General features: G+C 38.8%; 2 protein-coding genes across 2 annotated transcripts; one reads left to right on the top strand and one right to left on the bottom strand.

Moving 5' to 3' along the window:
* Positions 1 to 4: 4 nt before the first annotated feature.
* Positions 5 to 11,724, top strand: LOC132614220 (putative receptor-like protein kinase At3g47110). Its single transcript, XM_060328628.1, has 4 exons — positions 5 to 350; positions 10,462 to 10,660; positions 10,765 to 11,256; positions 11,424 to 11,724. Exons 1-4 carry the CDS (start codon positions 5 to 7, stop codon positions 11,722 to 11,724), a joined length of 1,338 nt encoding a protein of 445 aa, XP_060184611.1.
* A 13,306-nt stretch (positions 11,725 to 25,030) lies between these two features.
* On the bottom strand, positions 25,031 to 25,589 carry LOC132614212 (uncharacterized). The gene is made up of 2 exons (XM_060328619.1): positions 25,377 to 25,589; positions 25,031 to 25,159 (listed from the first exon to the last, which is right to left on the bottom strand). The coding sequence occupies exons 1-2, from the start codon at positions 25,587 to 25,589 to the stop codon at positions 25,031 to 25,033; spliced, it is 342 nt and encodes a 113-aa protein (XP_060184602.1).
* Positions 25,590 to 27,627: the final 2,038 nt, after the last annotated feature.

Here is a 27,627-nt window from a genome sequence, read left to right as displayed (position 1 = left end):
TATAATGAAGTATACTGTTGTGGTATCTTTACTGACCTTTTCTTTGCTACCCTATGATTTTTGCTCAAGGGCCAATGAAACAGACAAAATGTTGCTGCTCGAAATCAAGAATATGATCATTGATGATCCTTTGAGGATCATGGACTCCTGGAATGAAACCAAACATTTCTGTGACTGGCCTGGTGTCTCATGTGGTCTCCGTCACCGAAGAGTCACCGTTTTAGATCTTAGTTCTCTGAAGCTGAGTGGTTTTTTGTCACCAAGCATTAGCACTCTGAGCTTTCTTCGTGTCCTTAAGCTAAAAAATAATAGCTTTCCTGGTGAAATCCCATCAGAGCTTCTCTACTTAGGTCAGTTACATGTTTTATGCCTTCACAATAACTCATTCAGTGGTCATATTCCTTCAAACATTTCTGGATGCATCAAGCTTTTTTCTGTTGCTCTTTCATATAATGTCACGACCCGACTAGGGGCCATGACGGGTACTCGGGGCTAACCACCGAGCACCGCTCATACCATTACCCATTGTACTCATCAAGCGTTCATTAATTAATCTTATACACAAGTCATAGGAAAAAATATTTTTCACTTCGAAACATAATTACCTTTATATACATAAGCCCTTCGGCTATCAAAATAATGTATATACAATAAGGACATCGTGAGACCATACTACCCACGCATACGTATCTACGAGCCTCTACTAGAGTACTAGACATATGGACGGGACAGGACCCCGTCGTGCCCAAAACATATATGTAGACAAAATAGTAAATCAATGGCACCTCCGGAATAATAGAGTGCTCTCAAAAGTTTGCTTATCGGCTTCTATAAATCTGGGTCGCCTCCCTGTCTACCTGTGGGCATGAACACAGCGTCCAAAGAAAAAGACATCAGTATAAGCATTGTACTGCGTATGTACGGCGTGAATAAAATGAACATAATAGAGAAATCATAAGACATGAGATGAGGATATAACCTGCTTAACTTTTAAGAGTAGGTGCATTTTCATCATATCACATATACCATGAAATCACGTATATCATTATATCACGTTTATCATATCACATATGTCCTCATCGTTAACCCGCGTCCGGGCAACCATCATACGCCGCCCACTAGTGGTGGTCATGTCCGGCCCTCTAGGCACGGTGTACTCATACGCAGCCCACTAGTGGTGGTCATGTCCGGCCATTCAGGAACGGTGGAACCATAAGCAACCCGCCCTAGCGGTGGCATGTCCGGCCATCTAGGCACGGTGGAATCATATCATAACATATATCTCATAACTTATCATGAACTTTTCATAGAGCATGCATTAGAATTTAAAAACAATCTAAGAAAATCATATCATATTCGTAGCATCAACTTCGTAAAAAGAATATATCGTATGATAGGCGTATAATCTCTAAACTTAGGCTCATCATTACCATTATCGTATTTATGGCATATCTCTTAACTTTATCTCATATGAAATCCTCTATGAACATAGACTCATAATTCTTTCCGAACATTTGTCATAGGGAATGCATTAGAGCTTATAGACAATCTATGACAATATCGGGGTGACATAAGGTCGAGAACCCCCGATTACATTATGGAGTGATCATATTCATTATATCTTACCTTGAAGGAACTAACATTTTAAGGCGAGTGTAACACAACGAGCAACCTCAAGGGATCGTAAATAGGGTCATTAGATTGTAGAAACATCATATCGTATTCATAGCAAGAACTTTATGGAATTAGCATATCATGAACTTTAGAAATTTTAGGCTCAACTCATAGTCATCATCATCATACTCACATCGTATCTCTTTTCTTTATCTTATGAAAAGCTCTTTATAACCATAGACTCATAATTTCTGATGTGTAGGAAAGTCATGGAAATATAAGAGAATTCATGATATGGAGTCATACCTTAGAAAGAAAAGACTAGCCTTACATACCTTTTCGTTTAACTATTCTATCGCTTGATCGTTCTCCTTCAATGCTCACGTCTCTACCTTCAAGAGAGTTCGTATTAACATTAGCTAATCAATCACATGAACATGCTCTACTAAATCTAGAGAAAATTGGGCAGCATTTCTTTCGTTTATACAACTTTCCTCATATCATATATCAACTCCCAAACATCTATAATAACATTCACAATATTATAACCAACAATCTTCATTCACTCCACATTATCCACATTTCACAATTTCACTTCAATTCCTCCATAATCATGGTCATAGTTCACTATTACATTTACTCACATATAATGCTTATCCCATGTCCTTAATATCATTTATAACATAATCATAATCACAACATATCAAGAATGATGACTCATTCCAAGCTACTACTCAAAATCTCATCATTCTCATCTTTGTGACCCATTTCATATCTCCTTTCATAATCTAAGTCTTTCAACCTCTCAATATCTTAAAAAACGTGGAATGATCATAAAACTTACCTTAGATAGTGTATGAATTAGCTTTGAGTGGAAATATTTCACTTGAGCCAAAACCCTAGTTCACTTCCAATAGAATTTCTTGACTTGGATGAACCCTAATAAGTTTCTTACACTTGATTCACTTGGTTTGATGAAGTTGATCTTGAATTTCTCTTGTGTTCTTGTGGAAGAAGTGTGTGGAACCCTCTAGAAGCCTTGAGAGAGATGAAGAAGTATGGGAAATGAAATTAGTGAATTGGGAACAGGTATTTGTACTTGCAACTAATCAGCCCGTCGGGCATTATACGGACCACTTATACTGTCCGTATAAGATTGTACGGTACGTATAAGTGTCCGTGGTTCACCGTTAGCCAAGACACCATTTCTGTTGGGTGTTATACGGACCCTTATACGGACCGTATAATGTTATACGAACCGTATAAGTCGGTCGTATAACCCCATTCCTCTGAAGTGATTTCCATCGTTCGTTTGTTCTCCAATCCTTATGGAACCTTCTTTGTCACTTGTTTAACACCTCATTACCAATCTAAGGGACATTATAATTCTTCTCCAAAGCATTATTAGGTCATCATTAACTCGATACTCGTAAATCTTTCTCGATACATAACGTATACCTTGCCTTTCTTGGCAAACTTTCTTCTCTAACTTCGAATGTCTTTGAAATCTCAATTAGGTTCATCAAATGTTGTTTCTTACTTATTGAAACATCGCATACTTAGTGCCCTTCGTTATTCTATTCACTGTGCATCAACGGAATTGTTTTTTCCGAGGTGTAACATTTTTCCCCCCCTTTAGAACATTCGTCCTCGAATGTTAAGCGCTCGGAAATTCTATGAAAATTTACCAGAGTTTCCCCTGTAATGTGGCACTACCACCCTGTCACAACAGCCCATAATAACAATGCCTCACAGGGCCACAACATCATAGCAATAAATTATGGCCACACACGACCAAAACAGGAAGAGAAAGCATAGATACCTCAATATGTTAACGTCTCATCTTGAGTCTCCTCCGGGGGTGGGAATAGATGCGTCTGCTTGGGGTTCGTACCCTCTTTCATTTCCCAGTGCATCTCTTCTACTTCAACGTTCTTTTCTAATATCTTCATCAAGCTTACATTAGTTCTTCCCTTACCACTTTAACCCATTTAAAAACAACAAAAAATTCTCATAAAATCTTTCAAGAATCTTCTCCAATTCCCTCGAATGTATCGGCTTTTAGGTGCTGGTAGAGAACCAAGCATTTGGACAATTTTTCACAGGTAGCTTATATGATTCCTTACATTGCCACGCTTATTTCAGCTCTAAATCCATCCTCATCCTTGAGCAGTACCGCGAAATTTCCTCACACAAGTTTACTCCTTATTTCCTTCTTCATTCCCACTGCTCGCTTCCAGTTTCTCGTCTAAACCTATCTTACTACATTTACTGCGCTATGCGGTCCAAATTTTTCCTTGCATTTGAGTACCTTAAGCTTGAAATTCTCGCATAATCCATCAACTTTTTCTTCTAAATGATCACACATATCTTTTCCTTTGAATGTAGGTTGCTACCTTCTAGTATTTACACACTTTTTAAAATAATTCATTTCCATTTCGGCCCTCTCTTATTGCTAGGGCCGCACCTTTTCGTTAGCAAAGGCATTACTAAATTCTGAGTCAAGCACTCCGCCTTTAAGGCTTTCACTGTACAATACTTCCTAAATTGTTATGTGACATTGAAACTTCGCATCTATGTAACTTGCTCGTGGTGACTATTGCCCTTGACTTCCCATCTCAATCCATCATTCACTTCCCCCCTTTTAGTCCGAATCTTACCCTCGCCACTTGTAACTTCTCGCTATAAAATCATTCGTATGGGCCCTTATTATATGGAAACACCAGTTTATTCTTGTCTACCTTACGCTTGAGCTAAAGCCGCGATACTCACGCGATGTATGTCCTTGGGATTAATGCTGCTCTTCCGTCATATGCACATCTGTTAACTCTACCCCGTAATTTATTTATTATTGTACGACTGCCACGTTGGATTCTCCGCCCGTTTTACGTTCTACGGCCCATATCCTGTGTCATCTCATTCTTGCGCCTTCGGCGGTCACATTGCCTCGGATAGTCGGAGGCTACTTCTTTGATGGTCTCTGTTGGTTACCCGCTTATTGCCACCACTATCAACTATAAGGGGATTGCCTTTAGCCGTATGTTTCTTTCATTACTTCTATCAACACACATAGACTATCTTGTATACTCTCCATTTCCATTAATATAACTCATATTCACTCTATACTCTCTATACCGTATCGTCCTCAACTTAGCCTCTCTTAACTCACATTTTCCTCGAAAATCTTTCTTTAAGACTTTCACTGCATAACTCACCGAGGACGCGACTCCATTTGTTACTGTCTTGATATATATCTATAAAGTCAATTCATTGATCATTCACAATCAAACCTTGTTTCTTCTTTTGTCTTAATTCTCATCCTTTTTCTCAAATGATTTCATTCATAGGACAATAGTCCTAAACATTGAGTATCATTGACTCCCTTTTGATGAAGTTGCAACTTAAGATTCAACGTCGCTCTTTCCATAATCTCCTCTGATCAATTCACACTTCCATAGAAGTACTATCCTCTACCACCTCAATATATTAATGGCAGGGTAATATATGGTCCTTTTAGAATTCTCCGAAAAGATGTTGTATAAAGTCGCCCTCCAGACACAAGATATCTTACTCGATAGTTGGTTCCATACCTCGGGTCATAATTTAATTAGCCACACCACTCTCATGGCTTGATTAAAAGTTTCAATCGCTTCACGACACTCATTAACATCTCCTCGTGGTATTAGAAGATCCGCAGGGTTTGGTTCTCTTCTACCCTCCGTCTATCGAGTTACTGCTCTAGTGGGCGTCCCTCTTATTTGACTCGCTCCTACCCTTCCTTATTTGTTCCTAACACCTCTACCCAGTGCATCACATGTTCTAAGCGTTCATCACTTGTCATCCTTTTGTTTCGCCGATCACTTTTATTTTATTTCCGCTTTTCCTCATATCTATAATAGCAATCCCGGCCGTAATATCGTCCGAACAGATTCCTGGAGGTATAACTTAAACTATAACGCAGAACAGAACCGCGATCACAAGGTCAAGCAATTACCAGACGAAAAGCTTTTGTGAACACATCTCTTCAAGTCTCTTTCCTCAAAGTATCGCCGAGGTCATTAAGGTTAGCTTATAGTGACATGAAAATCTCTCCCACTCTATTCCTTAGGCGAAGCATAGCTTAATAATCTGATTCGGCGCATTGTGCATCGACTTACACACACACATCAAGTTTATCTCATAACTTAATGCTTCCCAAAGGCGAAGGGAACTAGCCAAACTTTCTAACTTACAACTTCTTCTAGAGTGCTTATCCCTTTAATTCTCCTTAGTATATAAAAATTCTTTCTACCTCAAGCACACCATTCTCCCTTCCCATGTTCTTTATTCCATTATAACCTTTTCATCCTTTCCTTAGTATAATACATACTTGCTATGTTTATCCCACATTTTGGTCACTAGTTCCGTCCTTCATCACTCGTTGCTGCCCTTCTTTTCTTTTCACGGTAATTCTGTCTACAGTTCCCACAATTTCTTTTAGATTCTTGGGAGAATTTCAGCAGAGTTTCTCTTGTAAACATAATAATCCCAAACCTGCACATAGCCTAGAAAACATGTCCGATGCCTCAATAGGACATATATCGGGATACACATAATATGCAACTCAGCAACACAAGATCACTTACCATTAAAGGATATAAATAATAGAGCTTGTCTCATAAGTTGTGCCTGCACACTCGGTCTAGAATTCCAATATATATACATACACATATTATTTATGTTCACTCACTATCAATCAACTTACTCATAAATCACGATTCTGGCTATCACTAGGTCACTAACAAATATAGTCATCTCAAATTGTTGGATTGGCTTAGATTTTTCACCTCAGCACAATCATCACATCGGGAGTAATATATGACAGTGTAGGACCCGAGTCAATCGACGCATATATATCATAACAGATTACTGACAATGTACCTGGGACAATATCAGAGGGATACTCAAGATCCTGTCGCCCAGCTAATGCATAGGAATGGCGTTGGGATCTACTCGGACTGGGCACTTCTCTTTGATTTCTATCACAACCTGCTACTATCTGCGGCCTTCGCCTAGGAGGGCGTACTAATGATAAAGAGCCAGCTACCACTCCCATAAACTGGGCCTCATCTTTACCACGTAACGATGGACAATCACGCCTGAAATGGCCTGGTCGAGCACATGCATAACAAACATCCAAACCCAAGCGGCACGGTCTAGAATGTAACTTTCTGCATTGACTACATCGTGGTACGGGTAATCTCATCTGGCTTGAATCACCCCTAACCCGAGAATTGGGAACTCTGAGACTCTAGGGAGGCCTAGAATAAGTAGATCGATCGAACCTGGGTCCAAGGAACTATGGAGGAACGCTAGTTGTTGAATGAACTGAGTGACTGGAGAATTGTTGTCTCGGACTCATGATCAAACCCTGAAGAATTAACTCTCTTTCTCTGACCCCTGTTACTGTGGCCCACATCCTGTCGTTAAGCCTGAGCGGCTACTAACTGGGTCAGTAAAAGAATGGCCTGTCTCATCTCTTGCCCCGAGGCATCTGGTGGAGGGACTGCGGGTGCGGGAGCTAAAGTTGAGGCTCCCCTCTGATCCTCTAAAGTAGGCGAGGTACGGGAAAACTGAGATAGGGCCTTATTTTGGGGTACACTCTCCTCCATATCCGTAGATGGCCCCCGTTCAAGCCCTTCTGCAATCACTTCCTTGCCCTTCTAGGCTGCAGTAGCTTTTCCTTTCATTAACGTTGCTGAAATCATAAAAGCACCATTAGGGAGGGGAAAATATTATAACATGGCTCTATAGCACGATCTAATAAGAAGAAGAATAGTCATTTTTCCTAAATGCCCTATAGCCTCCTGTTTATTAGTGTGGCGCGCAACACATCATAAACAAGACTCTACTACACAGCTCGTAGATACTTCCCAGGACTGAACTGCTCTGATACCACTTTTGTCACGACCCGACTAGGGGCCATGACGGGTACCCGGGGCTGACCACCGAGCACCACTCATACTATTACCCATCGTACTCATCAAGCGTTCATTCATTAATCTTATGCACAAGTCATAGGAAAAACCATTTTTCACTTCGAAACATAATTACCTTTATGTACATAAGCCCTTCGGCTATCAAAATAATGTACATACAATAAGGACATCGTGAGACCATACTACCCACACATACGTATCTATGAACCTCTACGAGAGTACTAGACATATGGATGGGACAGGACCCCGTCGTGCCCAAAACATATATGTACACAAAATTGTAAATCAATGGTACCTCCGGAATAATAGAGTGCTCTCAAAATTCTGCTTATCGGCTTCTATAAATCTGGGTCGCCTCCTTGTCTACCTGTGGGCATGAACACAGCATCCAAAGAAAAGGACGTCAGTACGAGCATTGTACTGAGTATGTAAGGCGTGAATAAAATGAACATAATAGAGAAACCATAAGACATGAGATGAGGATATAACCTGTTTAACTTTTAAGAGTAAGTGCATTTTTATCATATCACATATACTATGAAATCACATATATCATTATATTACGTTTATCATATCACATATGTCCTCATCGTTAACCCGCGTCCGAGTAACCATCATACGCCGCCCACTAGTGGTGGTCATGTCCGGCCCTCTAGGCACGGTGTACTCATACGTAGCCCACTAGTAGTGGTCATGTCCGGCCATTCAGGCACGGTGGAACCATAAGCAGCCCGCCCTAGCGGTGACATGTCCGGCCATCTAGGCACGGTGGAATCATATCATCACATATCTCATAACTTTTCATAGAGCATGCACCGCTAGAGACAATCTAAGAAAATCATATCATATTCGTAGCATGAACTTCGTAAAACAAATATCGTATGATAGGCTTTTAATCTCTAAACTTAGGCTCATCATTACCATTATCGTATTTATGGCATATCTCTTAACTTTATCTCATATGAAATCCTCTATGAACATAGACTCGTAATTCTTCCGGAACATTTGTCATAGGGCATGCATTAGAGCTTATAGACAATCTATGACAATATCGGGGTGACATAAGGTCGAGAACCCCCGATTACATTATGGAGTGATCATATTCATTATATCTTACCTTGAAGGAACTAACATTTTAAGGTGAGTGTAACACAACGAGCAACCTCAAGGGATCGTAAATAGGGTCATTAGATTTTTGAAACATCATATCGTATTCATAGCAAGAACTTTATGGAATTAGCATATCATGAACTTTAGAACTTTTAGGCTCAACTCATAGTCATCATCATCATACTCACATCGTATCTCTTTTCTTTATCTTATGAAAAGCTCTTTATAACCATAGACTCATAATTTCCGATGTGTAGGAAATTCATGGAAATATAAGAGAATTCATGATATGGAGTCATACCTTAGAAAGAAAAGACTAGCCTTACATACCTTTTCGTTTAACTATTCTATCGCTTGATCGTTCTCCTTCAATGCTCACGTCTCTACCTTCAAGAGAGTTCGTATTAACATTAGCTAATCAATCACATGAACATGCTCTACTAAATCTAGAGAAAATTGGGCAGCATTTCTTTCGTTTATACAACTTTCCTCATATCATATATCAACTCCCAAACATCTATAATAACATTCACAATATTATAACCAACAATCTTCATTCACTCCACATTATCCACATTTCACAATTTCACTTCAATTCCTCCATAATCATGGTCATAGTTAACTATTACATTTACTCACATATAATGCTTATCCCATGTCCTTAATATCATTTATAACATAATCATAATCACAACATATCAAGAATTATGCCTCATTCCAAGCTACTACTCAAAATCTCATCATTCTCATCTTTGTGACCCATTTCATATCTCCTTTCATAATCTAAGTCTTTCAACCTCTCAATATTTTAAAAAACGTGGAATGATCATAAAACTTACCTTAGATAGTGTATGAATGAGCTTTGAGTGGAAATATTTCACTTGAGCCAAAACCCTAGTTCTCTTCCAATGGAATTTCTTGACTTGGATGAACCCTAATAAGTTTCTTACACTTGATTCACTTGGTTTGCTGAATTTGATCATGAATTTCTCTTGTGGTCTTGAGGAAGAAGTGTGTGGAACCCTCTAGAAGCCTTGAGAGAGATGAAGAAGTGTGAGAAATTAAATTAGTGAAGTGGGAACAGGTATTTATACTTGCAACTAATCAGCCCGTCGGGCATTATACGGACCACTTATACGGTCCGTATAAGATTTTACGGTCCGTATAAGTGTCCGTGGTTCACCATTAGCCAAGACACCATTTCTGTTAGGTGTTATACGGACCCTTATACGGACCGTATAATGTTATAAGGACCGTATAAGTCGGTCGTATAACCCCATTCCTCTGAAGTGATTTCCATCGTTCGTTTGTTCTCCAATCCTTATGGAACCTTCTTTGTCACTTGTTTAACACCTCATTACCAATCTAAGGGACATTATAATTATTCTCCAAAACATTATTAGGTCATCATTAACTCGGTACTCGTAAATCTTTCTCGATACATAACGTATACCTTGCCTTTCTTGGAAAACTTTCTTCTCTAACTTCGAATGTCTTTGAAATCTCAATTAGGATCATCAAATGCTATTTCTTACTTATTGAAACATCACATACTTTGTGCCCTTCATTATTCTATTCACTGTGCATCAATGGATTTTTTTTTTCGAGGTGTAACATATAATATGATGGTACGAGATATTCCAGCAGAATTAGGCACCTTGTTGAAACTCCAAGAACTTTTTCTTGTTTCTAACTACTTTACAGGAGGCATTCCGCCTTCTCTTGGTAATCTTTCTTTACTTGATACCTTTTTGACAAGCAAGAATGGTAGGGAAAATACTTGATGAATTATGCCAATTGCCAAGCTTAAAGTACTTAGTTGTGAAGGAGAACAATTTGAGTGGAAGCCTGCCTCCTTGTCTTTTCAATCAATTGTCTATGGTTGCCATTGATGTTGGAACAAATCATATAGAAGGGAATTTGCCTTCATTGCTTGGTATTACTCTTCCTAATTTGTCGTTCCTTAGCATTCACAGAAATAACATAACTGGAAATATTCCAGTTACATTATCAAATGCCACAAATCTTCAGTTTCTTATCGGTGGTTTTAATGGACTCACAGGAAAAGAACTGGCCCTTGGAAAGCTGTTGAACATATGGAGATTTTAGTTGATTTCAATCATCTCGGGAAAGGGGAGGATGATGATCTTAGCTTTGTCAACACATTTGTGAATTACACCTGCTTGGAGCTTTTGGAGCTCAATACAAATAATTTTGGTGGAGCATTACCTCCATCTGTTGGTTATCTTTCATATGAGCTTATAGAGTTTTCACTAACTAACAATCATATTTCTGGAGAAATCCCAAGAGGGATATCTAATCTCAAGAAGCTAGCGGCTTTCTTTGTGGCTTACAATAGATTTCATGGTGAAATTCTTTCTGAAAACGGTGATATGACATATTTACAGGAGTTGGCATTACTAGGAAATCAGTTCTCTAGCCAAATACCAATCTCATTTGGAAATTTAGCTTCTTTAACCAGAATCAGTTTCAGAGAAAATAATCTCAAGGGGAGAATTCCTTCTAGTTTAAGCAAATGCCACAATTTGGAACTGTTGGATCTTGGTTCAAATAACCTTAGTCGTGTCATACAATAAAAAATTCTTGAACTCTCGTCCTTTTCAAAGGGCGTGGACCTTTCCCAGAACTGGTTGACTAGTTTCCGTCCTCTGGAAATTGGGAAGCTGAGAAATCTTGGCTACTTAACCTGTCTGATAACAGGTTGCAGGGTACTTGTGTGAAACTTGAAGCACTAGAATTGAACAGCAACAACTTTCAGGGTAGTATTCCTTCAACCATGAGGAATTTGCAAGGCCTGGAACTTTTAGTCCTTTCTCACAACAATCTGTTAGGTGGAATCCCAGGATTCTTGAAGGACTTCAAGTTTCTGCAGATTTTAAATCTGTCTAGCAATAATCCGGAGGCATCTTTAGTAATGTTACTGCTGTCTCCATCTTTGGAAATAAAAAGCTCTGTGGGGGTATACAGAGTTGGACCTTCCGGCTTGCAATGCAGAAATTAAAAAAAGAAAGGAAATCAGGTTTTCCGTTGAAAATATTAATTCTTCTAGTTTGTGGGCTTATAGGGTTGACATTCAGTTTTTTTTTTCTTTGCCTTAGACGGTTAAGTGGATTGAGAAAAGCACCACTTACAGATATACCTGAAAACTCGACCTTAAGAGTATTTTATCAGTCTCCTTAGGGGAAGTGATAGATTCTCCGCATCAAATTTGTTTCGCATAGGGTGCTTTTGGGTGAGTATATAAAGGAATTTTTGAAGACGATGGTACAGTTTTTGCTGTTAAGGTACTGGACCTTTCACACCATGCAGCTTCCAGAAGTTTTTTAGCAGAAAACAATGCCTTCTTTACTTATTGTTTTGCATAAGGGGCATAAGAGAACTGCTATTCAACCAGGTCCCTCCATACTGCGTTTGGTGGAAGCATAGCCTACATCAATTGTTATCAGAGCACGTGTTTTCTAAAGGATTAAAACCCAGAAAGATTCTGTAAAATGGCAGAGCTACCAAAAATGGAAAGAGGACGGTTTTTCACCATGCCACCTAGATTTAATGAAAAATATTATGGGTGGTGGAAGACAAGAATGCACCACTTCATCAAGGCCGAAGATTCAGAGCTTTGTGATATCATCTGTGATGGTCCCTATATCCCAGTTCACATAAGTGAAGACAGTAAAAAGTCAAAACAAGAAAAGAATACAATGAAGCTGACAAGAAGAAAGTGGAGAAGAACTATAAAGCCAAGAAGATTCTTGTGTGTGGAATAGGACCGGATGAGTATAATCGAGTCTCAGCTTGTTCATCAGCAAAAAAGACCTGGGAAGCTCTCCAACTGCTCATGAAGGAACAACTCAAGCAAACAACTCCAAGATCGACATGCTCACCACTGAGTATGAGATGTTCAAGATGAAAGATAGTGAATCCATTCATGAGATGCGCACCAGATTCACCTCCATAATCAATGAGCTCTACTCTCTCGGATAAATCATCACAACCACCAAGCTGTTAAGGAAGATGCTTGATGTGTTACCTGATTCCGGGGATAGCAAGGTAAATGCTATCCCTAAAGCAAAAGATCTAGATACGTTGACTGTGGATGAGCTTATTGGAAACATTAAGACGTATGAGATGAAAATGTCCATGAAGAAGGCAAAAAAGAATGAGGTGAAGAAGTAGAAGAGCCTGGTTCTCAAAGCTGCAAAGGGAGAGTCCAGTGATGATGACTCTGAAATGGCTTATATCACACAAAGATTTCACAAGATGATAAATAAAAATAGCATGTTCCCCAAAGTAGGAAACCCCAGCAGAAACGACTACTCCTGTCATAAAGGTGGGAAACCTTGGCATTTCATGAAGGATTGTGTTACATTTCGGAAACTTTTGGATTTTTTGTGAGTAGACTAATGTGAGCTTAAGATGAATATGATGTCCTTACCAGGTTAAGGAAAGTACTAGATAACTTAAAGTGCATACCATAAGATTTTGAAGTCATGTGAATATGTGAAATTCAGTTCGTTGAAGGAAGTGAAACGTAAGTCGTGTTCGGAAAAGTTTTGCTATAATGGAGCTAATATTTATTTGGTTATACCTTGAGGGAATGCTATAGGGCCTATTGTATGGTTAATGAAGTGTTATATAAGTGCCAAGAAGGTTCTATGTCACCGAGAGTAACTTCGGAAAGTATGGGTTATACGACCACTTATACGGTCCGTATAACTTTATACGGTCCATATAAGGGGTCCGTATAACGCTTCTAGAGAAGGTTATTTTCATGGTGGGATTATACGGTCCATATAAATGGTCCGTATAACCCTTCCAGAGAAGGGTATTTTCATGGTGGGATTATACGGTCCACTTATTCGGACTGTATAAGTGGTCTGTATAAGTCCATCGGGCAGCTTTTTTATTTTTGTATAAATAGATGACCCTTGTTATTTTATTTCATTTCCCACATTTCCACAAGTCTTGAGAGCTCCAAAACCCTTCTCCACTTAAACCCAACAGAAATCAAAGATATAACATCAAGAATTAAAGTGTTCATGTGTTGGAAGGCTCACTAAGGTTAGTAAACGTCAAGATTAACTTGAGTATTGAAGCTAGGGTTTTCACCCAAGGTGATATCTTGCTCCAAGGCCCATTATTATAAGATAAAAGGTTAGTTTTCATGCTTATTTCACGTTATCAAGAATGCATGGTTGTTGAACAACTTGGGTAGAAGAAGAAAGTAGAAAATGAGATCTAAATGTAGCTTTTATGATGTTTGTGAGTTATGTTTCTTAGTATAATATGGGTATAATCTTGTTATGGAAGGGAATCATGATGATGAGGAAGTGTTGTATGAAAATATGCAAAGGGTTGATGTGAAGTTGTTAGTATAAGTTGAATATGGGAATGAATATTGAAGACTCAATGGAATGTGATTACTTTATTATGATATTGTGGATGTTGTTATGGTTTTGGGAGTTGTATTGTAATATGGTGGAAGTCGATGAAATAGGTGAAATGCTACCCAGTTTTTGTTAGATCATGAATTATTCTAGTTTGAACTTAAGAGTACCCTTAAAGGCTTAACCATGGTATGAATCATTTTAAATGTAGATTTCTTAAGCTTGAGCGGTGAACGTTAAGTAGTTAAGAAGACAAAGAGGCATGTAAGGCTAACCCTTTTTTCTTAAGGCATGATCCCATTGATGTATACCTTCATATGAAATCCATTGTATCTTCCATGATGATTTCATTCCTAGAATCACTAAAGCTCATGACTTTTTATTCTCACGATACCATTGGTCCCATCCTATAATAGTTGATCCCCTAAGGAAGGATATAATGAAAATGATGATGATGACGATGATGTTGAGGGTATGTATGTACTTCTATGTATCTATATTTATATATTAAAGTATGACTATTAATAACACCGAGCTTATATGGCCGGGTATGATATCTATCAAGCGCGCACCACTGCAGTTGGGTACGAATAACATTAAGCCTTGGTAGGGCCAGGTATGTATAACACTGAGCGTTGTCATGGCCGGGTATGTGAAACACCGAACCTTTATGGTCGGGTATGGTGCTAATATATAAGTAAGCATTAGAAATAGAGGGTTCCTATTAGAAAAAGGGTAAGAAAACATGATGATTTCCACTAGAGTTACAAATGGCTCTATTATCTCATGACTCTCCTATCTTATATTATTTCTTATGCTTCTATTATGATGTTGATTATGCTTGACATACTCAGTACATTATTCGTACTGACGTCCTTTTATTTGTGGACGCTGCGTCATGCCCGCTGGTGGACAGGGAGATAGACTTGATCCTTAGGATGCTTATTTCAAAGATTGCTTAGAAGAGCTTCGTTTGATCCGGAGCTGCAGCTGTGGGTACTATTCTTTTGTGTATATATGGGCATGGCGGGGTCCCGTCCCGTCCTTATAATGATATTTCATACTTTTCTTAGAAGCTCGTAGACAATCATGTTTAGTAGATGTATTTTGCCTTGTCAGCTCATATTCTAGTATATTATTTTGTTAGCTTCGTCGGCCTGTGTATATGTGTATGGGCGTAGTGGTTGATGTTGATAAGAAAGGTGTTTTAGCCATTGGAAATGGAATTGTTAAGGCATATAGTTTGTTATAAGCCACGTGGCTCACCTAGACATGAATGTGGATGTACGATAAGAGCTGCCCGGTGGGTTAGCTCCGGGTGCCCGTCATGGCCCTCCGGTTGGGTCGTGACAGATTGTCTCAAAACAGGCAGGACAATTATGACAGAACTGTCACACCCCAACCTTGGGGGTGTGGCCGGCACCTAGCACCCGAAGGGCCGAGCGCACCAACTGTGATATTTAAACTCTGTAACGTGAATCATTGGCCGACGAGGCCGCTGAATAACAATAGTAAGAAGTATATCATAACAACCTGCAAGCAGAAAAGGCCCAACAACACATATATGCATTACAAGGGCCAACAATGCCACAACCAAGAATACAACTAGTCAGAAGGCCAGCAAAGCCAAACATAATACATGTACACTGACTGATAGTCTGTAAGCCTCTAAGAGCACTAATATCCATCAATTGGTCAGGACAATAGCCCCGACGTACCCATAGCCATAATCTCTCTCTATATATGCATGCATCCTATTTAATGACTCTGACCAGCAACTCCGGAGAATGGAGTGCGAACATCCCTGCTGAACTTTGGTATCCCTACTGAGAAAGGTACAACAATCCGTCTACCATACCTGTGGGCATGATCACAGCGCACAAAATGCGTCAGTACGAAAGATGTACCGAGTATGTAAGGCAGTAAGCATAAACATAACATACGCATAAGAGATACAGATAACTTGGGAAAAGATGTAGAGATAACCTGAAACTCTGAACGAAGCCACTGAGGACGATCAAAATCATGCCATAACTGTAAATGCATGCCCGTAAAATCATTCCTCACTGTGGAGGCATATATCATATCATATAACAATAATAAATACCTCTATGGGTGAGCTCATCATCATAACATCATCTCTGCCCAACTGATCAGTGGCAATGCACAGCTACGTGCCTATCCGACCGCCTACAACACGACTCGGTAAAGAAAGAAATACATCTAGGTGCACAGCTACGTGCCTACCCGGCCACCTACAACACGACTTGGTAAAGAAAGAAACATGTCTAGGTGCACATATAAGTGCCTACCCGGCCGACTATAGCGCGGCTCGGTAATGAAAATAAATACATATATATAAGTGCAATGAAAGACTGACCTCAGAAGAAATATCATGGAAAGAGTCGGAGTGACCTATTGTCGTTATCCTCCGACTATCATTATTGTCGCTACGTTTATCATTATTTGATCATTAGGCCAATGAAGTAAAAGTACAAGGTAACATCTTGTTATAAATTATTCACGAAGCCAAAGTTAGCCAAACTCTTATGAAATATGATCAACACAACTTTTATCGGAAAAAGTGTGCCAACGAGAGGTTCGTCACCTTGAAGCAATAAACAAGAAGATAAGGATTAACTCAATTAAAGGAAGTACAATCAACTCAACTTTGATGTGAAGAGTACCATAACTAATATCATTCTTCATTCAATAAACAAGAGGGATACGAAATTTGAAAGGTACTTCAATACAAGCTATTCATGAGAAAAGGGTAAGCTTAACCATTTTGGGACATAATTGTTATATTCCGTATTTTTGAACGTCAGATTATTTGCTGAGGTGGGACCCACACATCGAGATTTTTTTTTTGGGACATCTAAAAAAAAAATTCATATGAATCACATATGAGAAGTTAAACACGACTCAAGAAGGACCCTTGGGCCAAATCAAAGTGGAAGTCCTCCAAACAAATATTTTTAAGAAAACGTTTTCGGGTGATCTGACTTCAAGGGGCCAATACGGTATTATAAGTTTGGAATTTGGAAAAGTACCAAGAAATAGAAGTTGTAGATAATTGAATTAGCTTTCCGACCATAGGTCGTGGGTCCCCAGGTGACGTCGGTACAAGGAGATATGAACGTTTTAAGGTTGAAAGGTCAGTGGGCTAGGCCCAACTCGGGACCAAACCGAGTTGGCCCAAAAAAAATCAAAAACAAATAATAAGGCCCAAATTTGTGAGGCCCAACCGGCCATGGTTATGGCCCAAGCCAATATTAAATAAAATTTGGTCAATAAAAGGATGACTAAGTCATCCTTATCACAATAAGTTCTAGAGGTTTCAAGAAAAGAAGAACAACAGAAAGAAGAGAGAAAAGCTTAAGGCCATTTCGGCCATAGAGAAAGTCCATGAGAAAAATTGATAAAAATTCTTCAAAAATCAATCCCTACCAAGTAAAGGGTGCTTAACAAGGTGGAGTTGTTGTTGGAGCAAGAAAGATTCAAAATCATACAAGTTGCCAAGTTGTAGTCAAGTGAGAAGTTGAAGAAGAAAGGTGAGTTTTGATCTTTCTTTATGTGTTATGAATGGTTTATATGTGTTGTAGTATGTTAAAATGGATGAAATTCATGAAAGAGATAAAAATAGGGGTGTGGCCGTGAGGTATGGAACATGTATATGTGTGTAGAAATTGTGTTTTAATTAATTTATCTAGTGTTTGGTTGTTATTGTTGTGAATGATATGTGGAAAATGGAATTTGAATAAATTTGGAGAGGTTGTAGTGTGTATGCTTGATGTTGGCCGTGTAGTTGTAGAGTAATATGGAAGAAAAGGAGTCAATTCTATTTAATGTTTTGGTTGTAGTTGAATTGTGGATGCTAGATTGCTAATGAATGCATAATAATCTTGTGAAGTTGAAGTAGGTGGAGGTTTGTTTTAGAAGTTATGTGAATTGAATGTAATGTTCTTGCATGCATGGAAGGTAATGTGGTTAGTATGATGTTGTTGGAATATAGATCATGAGGTTGTGATTGTTTTCATTAAAGTTAGAAAGTTTTTGGAAGAAGTAGTAAGTTGATTGAATATGGAAGTTGTTAGTATTGTTGTTGTTGGAATTGTGGTTGATATTTTGGCCGGGTTTGAATTCCCGGGATTGTTGTTGATTGAAATTAGCCAAGTTGAACTTGGTGGGATGGAGTATTTATAGGGGAAGTGCTGCCGAAATTTCGGTAGCCAAATGTTTCCTTAAGAATTCAACTCTAAGTATCCTAATAAGAGTTTTGGTAAACATGACCAATTTGCAGATTTTGACGAGATTGCAACGTGAATTCGGAATAGCAAAAGAAGCGGAAAGAGGTATGTAAGGTTTCACCCTTCTTTCTATGGCATGTCTTAGACGGAATAAGTTGGGTACGCGCCTCGGGGACAACTCTCTTCCCCAGAATCCGCATCCAAAGTTTTCCACTTTTTGTTCAATAGAATTGAACTAGAAAGTGTGCAAATGATGGAAAGACCCCTTAAACCCCTAGAACTTGCATAAGTGGGACCCAATTACCCTAGGACCCTCACAAGTAATGACATGACACGTAATATATGTAAATCATATACGTCACCCCATCCGGCCCGAGGTGGGCCCGCTACTCTCGGATTTTTCCTTACAGTCTTGCTTGACTTACTTGAAGTGAATCCAAAGGGAACCTTTGATCCCGATTTCGTTACCAAATGATAAATACTATGACTCCTCTAACGAGGGCACTTCCATGACGATAATGATAACAATGATGTTAGATAAGAGAATATGCCTATGATACGTACTACCGGAACGACTCTATGACTAAGATGACTAAGCTAAGTATCTTATGTAAACATGAAAATGATAAACTAATTTTTGAATCTTATTTATATTTCCTAGCTATGACTTTATTTTCTAAAAGATTTCAAAGTCTATGAACTGTCATCTATGATGCCCCGATTTCATTCTACGTTTACTTTAATATTATTCCCCGTTGGTAGTCTCACCTTAAAATACTCGTTCCTTCAAGGTGAGACAAAGCGATCACGAGTATTCTATAATATAATTGGAGGTCACCGACCTTACGTCACTCCGATGACTACATGATTCTTCTTTGGGCTTTCATGCATGCCTATGAGACATATGTATATAGGATACGTAAATGCATATAAGACATGTAAATGTATGTAAGATATGTGTATATATTTTTCAAACATGCACATGACGAAAGAGCTAGAGCGCTATAGACGCTGATGTACCTACACGACACACGTATATGTATATGATAAAAGAGCTAGAGCGCTATAGACGCTGATATATGTACATGATATATGCATGTGTATACGGGGAAAATGGAGGTAAGGGCAGAGCGTTATGAACGCATATCCACCTGATCAGTTGGCATTACATGATATGATATCGTCCCGGACGCGGGATGCCCGGACGCGGGATGTGTATATTTATGGTTAAATGGATCGGCTGCCGACGCCTCGGCAATATGAGATGTCCTATTTTATATGTATATGTATATGAACAAGGAAAGATTCTTAAAGGAAAGCTAAGTACGCATAGCACCTGCCAAGGGTATATATATATACAGGTTATGTTTCTACCTCAGGACATGTGCTATTATTCTCTTATGTCGTTATTTCCGTTTTATACTTTCCGTATGCTACTATTCATGCCTTACATACTCGGTACACTATTCGTACTGACGTCCCTTCTTGTGGACGCTGCCTTTCATGCCGCGCAGGTCAGCAGACAAGCGGATTTGATCCTTAGAAGCTCTACCAGCAGTGTTGACAGTGCTCCAATTATTCCGGAGCCTCACTTCCTTGGTACTATTTTGTGTATATATATTCGGACACGGTAGTACTCAGCCCTTTCTATGTATAAACGTACTATGTCTAGAGGCTCGTAGACAGATATGTACAGTCATTTAAGTATAGTTAGGTATATGGTGTTTTGGCATGCTAATGTTGATGTATAAGTGATAACGAAGTTTATTAGTCTATGTTCAGAATGACGCCGCTAATGTTAATGTTAAAAAAAATGGCTCTGTTTACATGGCTTGCTAAGAGGTAAAGGTAAAACGATAGACAAGGGGTGCTCGGTACAAGTATCGGGTACTCGTCACGGCCCCTAGACGGGTCGTGACAATAATCAACACAAGTTGAACGGAAAGTCTTTTAATCGATAGCCAAAAGGAGATGTGGACCATAATTTGGTACAAGTCATAGATGAAGTATGTGTCAGCTCAATTATCATGGAACGCGATCGATCCAAGTTAACGGAACAAATTTTTCAATGAAAGGTCATTTGAAATCTAGTCATGCCACAAAGAGAATAGAAAGCCCTACATACCTCGTCGATGGAGTTATATATGTTTCATGAGTCCTTAAATGCCTTACGAACGATTTCCTACATAATACAGACTATTCAAGATCAAAACCAAGGTCATAGCTTATAGAAATCTTTATTTTGACATTTAATCGAGCAACTCATGGGCATGAATTTATAGGCCCTTTTTGTAGCGAAATTTTCCCGTAAAACGCTACCAAATTCTACTTTTCTACTCCTCCTCGTCAAGACGATCCATAACATATCAACACAACTCCAAACAACACGTTAAAACCACATAAAATAGCCCAACTATCAAGCCAAGTCCATAAGAGTTCACAAGAATTGTCAAAGCTTATTCTATGGGGTTTTCACCAAATTTCTAGGTTTAATTACTTGTAGAAGTTCAAAGATATCAAAAGGAAGTTAAATGATCAAAATCACTCCAAACTCCAAGTTACTTCAAGGTGAAATCCTTATTCAAGAAGCAAATTAGCGGAAAAAAAATCACAATTCCGTAGTTGCCATGTTGTTCTTCATGTTAAAGTTGATATATTTGCTCTTGGTTTGGATTGAGATTGATGGAGGATTAATTGGAGAGGGTTTGAGGGTTTTCTATATCATGTATGGTGAGGAAATGGAGAAAAAATCGTGAAGAGGGGTCTCTTATATAACTTAAAGTGAGCAGCCACCGATCTTGATCACTGTTCCCGCGGCAGTTTGCATCTTTGGACGAAAATGCGAATATCTCTCTACTCCGATGTCATATCGATGAACGGTAAAATTCCATGGAAACTAGACTCGTAGACCTTTGATGTGGTAGGTGGATCACCCCGTAAATCCAAGTATATTGAGAGAAAAGCTCTGAGACATCTAACCTAAATTTCAGTGAAATTTCCAAACTTAACAAGAGACCATTATACAATTCAAATACTTCATATCATTACTTTCTTAGCATGTGGAGCACTCCTAATCTCACCCAAAATACAAGTTATCGTATTCTCAACTTGCCGACTTTTGACGAAACTCATGCTTCTTTGATTCATTCACCCTCTAAATCTTCCGCCACTTACTAGTATTATTTATAGACTCTTGTAACCATTTTATTAATAAAATCAATCCCTTTTATCCTCAACATAATTTATTTTTGAACTTACGTCGACTAACTTATGATGCGACTTTAACATGCCAAAATTCGAGGTGTAACAAGAACTGCCAAGAGGAATCAGGTCTCGGGCGAAGTTTCAGAAGGAAGAGGCTGCTGATGAGAAATATGAGGCAAACACTTGCAGCCTAGGAAGACTACTCAAGCGAGTCTGAGGATGAAAATGACAAAGGGGATGTAACGACCCGCTTGGTCATTATGCATGCTTTGACAATTCTATCCTTGCTAGTACTTTCCCGAGGCTAGAAATGAGAGAACCTAAATAATTTGGTTGTGCTGTATGTTGTGTTTTGTGACTTGTAAGTTGACTCTATGACGTGTTTTTAACTTGGTTTGTTTGTTGGCTTGTGTTTATAGGGCCTTAGAATGATTTTGATAGACTAAGTATTAAAATGTTAGAATTTCCATGCTCAATGATAAAATATCTACCTCTGTACACAAATGTTAAATGGTAATGTTTTTCCCAAATGGTGGGAGAAGAAAGAGCAAGCAGCATAAACTGATGAATGGTGAACGCTCCAAAGTGCAACTATGGTTAAAAAGTCTCCTCTCAAAACCCTTATAGCAGGATGTGTGTGGTGTGATGATAAAAGGAAGGATCTCTGTTGAACAATGCTGCCGAAAGGTATCACTCGCAAATGGCTATAGTAAGTGAAAAGGTACACTGTTGACAAGTGTTTTTGGCTATATCTAACTCACTTCTGTACCATTACAAGTGTGCATGCATGGAAGGATCAGGAGAATTCAAGCATAAGCAATTCTACACAGTTTACAGTGATGGTCTGATACTTCAAAAAGTCTGATCAGAGACCAGGTCTGTCATGACCCAAATAGCCGTGAGTGGCACTCACACAAATCCCCTTATGGGAGAATCTTCTTAACTAACCATCCAAACAATTGCCACATTACTTAGCGAATTTTAAAACATTCAAGGTTATAACAGATATAAAAATCTCCAAATGTCTAGTCATGCCATAAATAAATAAAATCTGCGGAAGTTTAACTATTACAACCCTAATATTAGAAAGTCATCATGCAAGGACTCTAACACATAAGTACCTAAAGAACGAATAATTGTCTAAAATAAACATAAATCTCCGAAATGAAATAGACATCTAAAATAACGAAGATCTTCAGGGGTCCCGGCATGGATAGGAGCTCACCCTGGAATCTGTTAGAAACTGGCCTTACACTAAATATGAGGTCTCTTAGAGGTCTCTGGATCACAATTTGCACTCAAAAGAATGCAGTAAGGTAGTATCAGTACAAACACTATGTACCGGTAGATTAGTATCATGCATACAATCACAAAACCAATAAAATAGACAGATAGGCACAACAACACATAACCTCAAGAACTATCAACAAAAATCATCCAATATTGAAATATTAGCCAACACAGGAATAAGATAAATCTACACAATTAGAAATCAATAAGAGTGACTCAACCCATGTAATCACCAACACAATCGTAAATCACAAGTCATCTCAACTCTGTCACGTATCCGTACACATATGCTAAATGGTAGTGTTTGACCCATTAGCCATGACCTGTAGGGGACCCATGGTGTCCATGCACCACTCGCTCCGAAACTGACCTCGGATCACGAGCCCATAATTAGGCCATATCCTCATCTCCTATCAAATGTGTCTTTTTATATTTATAATATCTTTCTTATCACAATGTATTTCCGTTCCACAATCAATAAAGAATGTGAACAATCAATAAATCAATATCAGGGAACACAAGTCACCATGTCACAAGTCATGTCTAGACTTAAGAATCAACTCTTCTTAAGTCATGAATAAGGGATTACCCCAACTCAGCAAGAAGAGTATTTATGAACTCCTTCTTTATCATTTCATAATAGTTCATCACTTAATTAATCAATCAATAACAACTGTAGGAATTTCCAACCACACTTATGTCTGAAGACCTAATCATGCTTCTCCTATCAATTTCGTAAACATACAATCAATTAAATAATGTCTAACTCAAGTAGACCATAACCTACCTCAAAGCCGAACTGGAATGAAGCAGTCACTCCACAATAGTTTTTCCCTTTCACAAAGCTTCCGCACGTTTAAAGTCTAGAAATATAGCGCTACATTAGTATTCAAATCATTACTCAAATTAAACAACAATTGAGGAAAAGAACCCAACTACATTCTATCCTTTTCAATTAGTGAATTACCCGCGTGAATTCATCATAACATCAACCCCAAACCATCATACTATTCCCATTCGTGGGTTTTCTAATCAATTTAACCCCTTTTCAAGTAATTTTTATGCCAAAGCTATTATCTTTATGAAACCCCCTAAGTCTAAGCCCCCGTTTGGCCATAAGAATTATTCACTTTATTCCGAATTTTTTTCTCACATTTTTCCGGAATCAGCATTTGGCCATGAGTATTCCGAATACAACTTGAAGTTGTATTCCGGAATACCAAAAACTCAAAAAACTTGTTTTTTCAATTTTTTTTCACTTGTTTCACTTTTTTACAACTACATTTCACCAAAAACTACAATTTCAAAAACATGGCCAAACACAACTCCAACTCCAACTCCAAAATTCCAAAAAAACTGAAATTTGTTTTGGTATCTATGGACAAACGGGGCCTAAATCAACAAGTTCCTCCATTAGCAGACAAGTTCTCATCATAGGAAGTGATATTATATACTCCTAGATGATTAAACAACAATAAAATTCATAACCTGTCCATTAATCAAGGCTTCCCCAAGTTCTAGGGTTTTAGCCTTTTCCATTCACCATTAACAGACCTTTAACTGTCATGGGATCTAACATGAAGATGGAATTAACGAAGTCAAGGGTTGAGACATTCCTTTTAAGAGTACTTTAGACCAAGCCTTAGAATTTTGCCACAGCAGTTCTTGGCAACTATTTTGGTGTTATGTGGGGAATAAGTTTAGAAAGAAGAATAGAAAACAGGGATTCTGGCTCCCGTCAACCACTGCAGCGGTCTCGCTATAGCTGAAAAGCTCCCGCTATGGCGTACCTCATTAAAGTCCCACCTCCCCGCAGCAGTGACCCTACACTCGCTATGACGGACTCAGTATAACGGTCTATCACCCGCTGCAGCGGTTCATTTTGGCCAATAGCTCGAGTTTTTGCACCAGTTTCCACCCAAAAATCCCAACACCAATCCAAGGCCCTACAAACTCAAACAAAACATACACAGACACATAAAAACACGCTACAGACACACCTGCGACCTTGAAATTCTCAACAAAGGTCTAATTTTCTAAGTCACCCTTATAACGACTTATATCACATGCCAATTAAACAATTGTTTGTCCCTGAACGGATAACAAGAAGGTACAAAGGGAAGGTACCTGACTCAGTGAAAAGCTGCAGATAATTCTTTCGCATATAAGATTTTGTCTCTCATGTAGCTTCCTCAACAGGACGTTTCTTCCACTGAACCTTCGCTGACGCGATTTTCTTCGACCTCAACTTACGAACCTCTTTATCCAGAATAGCAATAGGTTGATTCTCATCCAACAAGACAGAATCCTAACGAATGATAAGCAAACCATCACCATGATATCTTTTCAAAATAAGGACATGGAACACTGGATGGACACCTGACAAACTTAGGGGTAAATCCAACTCATAGGCTACATCCCCCACACGATTGAAAATCTCAACATGGACCAATAAATATGGGACTAAGCTTACCCTTCTTCCCAAACCTCATCACACCCTTCATGGGCGAGACCTTCAATAAGACCTGTTCTCCAAACGTGAACTCAAGATCTCGGACCTTTAGATCTGCGTACTTCTTCTGCCTACTCTGAGCAGCCAAGAGCTTTTCTTGAACCACTTTGACTTTATCGAATGACTCCCTCAAAAGATCTATGCCCCATGGCCTTACTTTAGATGCATCAAACCACCAGATAAGAGACCTGCATCTCCTCTCATAAAAAGCCTCGAACGGGGCCATATCAATGCTCGAGTGATAACTATTGTTGTATGAAAACTCAGCCAATGGTAAGAACTGATCCTAATGGTCATCGAATTCAATCACACAAGCTCAGAGCACATCCTTTAGGACCTGGATAGTTCGCTTAGACTGACCATCTGAATGAGGGTGGAAAGCTGTACTAAAGTCCAATCTGGTACCCAATTCCTGTCACGATCCAAACCGATGAGTCTTGACGAGTGTCTGACCTCTAGTGACCAAAGACCCCTAAACACATATCTGAACCAAACTGAACATCAAGGTCCCATAAATGGCATAAACAGATCTCATACTTGTCACGACCCGACTAAGGGTCATGACGGGTACCCGGGGCTAACCACCGAGCACCGCTCATACTACTAGTCATCATACTCATCCTGTTTCATTAATAACATGCTTATAATCATAGGGAAACCATTTTCATTTGAAACACAATTGCCTTTATATACATAAGCCCTTTGGCTATCAAAATAATACATGTATACACGTGGGAAAATCGTGAGACCATACTACCCACACATGCGTATCTACGAGCCTCTACTGAAGTACTAGACATATGGATGGGACAGGACCCCGTCGTGCCCAAAAAAAAAAAATATATATATATATATATACACACACAAAATCATAAGCAATGGCACCTTCGGCACAATGGAGTGCTCTCAAATCTGCTGAGAGCTTTTATGAATCTGGATCACCTCCCTGTCTACCTGTGGGCATGAACACAACATTCAAAGAAAAGGACGTCAGTATGAGCATTGTACTGAGTATGTAAGGCATAAACAATAACAATACATCAATGAAATAAGGAGACATCAAATAAGGAACAACCTGTAACTGACTGTCACTTAAGAATGAAATAATGCATGCTAATTTACTTCATAATCATCATCATATCATGTATGCATATATATATATATATATATGTATAAGCTGCCCGACCATATAGGTACGGTGTGATCATCGTTAGCCTACGTCCAGGCCTCCCACGTCCGGGGTAACCATCTCATGCCGCGCACTAGTGGTGTCTGCCCATGCCATCTAAACATGGTGTATACGCTGCCCGCTTTAGCGGTGTCTGCCCGGCCATATTGGCACGGTTTGATATCATCATGTACATCTCATAGGCTTATCATAATCTTATCATACTCTTATCATAATGGATGCATAGGAACTTAAAGACATCTATACTTTATCGGAGTGACATAAGGTCGTGAACCCCCGATTTTCATAAGCATTCTTCCTCACCTTGAAGGAATTACCATATAAGGTGAGTGTATACAATAAACAACATCAATGGATCATAGTTAGAATCATTAGCTTTAGGATCTTTAGACTTAACTTGTCATCATCACTATCATGCTCATAACATATCTCGTTTCTCTATCTCATGTGAAGCTCTTTATAATCATAGGCTCATAATTACCGGAATGTAAGAAAGTCATGGGAAATAGGGGAATTTATGCCATAGGAGTCATGCCTTGGAAGGAAGGGACTAGCCTTACATACCTTTTCGTTTAGCTATTCTATCGCTTGATCGTTCTCCTTCGATGCTCACGTTTCTACCTTTAAGAGAGTTCGTATTAACATTAGCTAATCGATTATATGAACATGATTACTAAAGCTAGAGAAAATTGGGCAGCATTTCCTTTTTTTATACAACTGTCCTCATATCATATATCAACCCTCAAAAGTCTATAATTACATTCACAACGTCATAAGCAACAATCTCCATACACCTACATTGTCTATATTTCACAATTTCACTTCAATTCATCCATAACCATGGCCATAGTACACTCGTACGTTTTCTCGCATATAATGCTTATCCCATGTTCTTAATGTCATTTATAACATAATTATAATCACAACATATCAATAATCATGACTCATTCCAAACTACTACTCAAAATCTCATTATTCTCATCTTTGTGACCCATTTTCTATTTCCTTTCATAATCTAAGTCTTTCAACCTCTCAATACCTTAAAAAACATGGAATGATCATAAAACTTACCTTA

The sequence above is a fragment of the Lycium barbarum genome, chromosome 1, assembly GCF_019175385.1.
Source record: "Lycium barbarum isolate Lr01 chromosome 1, ASM1917538v2, whole genome shotgun sequence".
In the NCBI taxonomy this organism is placed as follows: Eukaryota; Viridiplantae; Streptophyta; class Magnoliopsida; order Solanales; family Solanaceae; genus Lycium; species Lycium barbarum.
The sequence above is the reverse complement of the archived record's forward strand: the minus strand, read 5'-3'. Positions and strand labels throughout refer to the sequence as shown.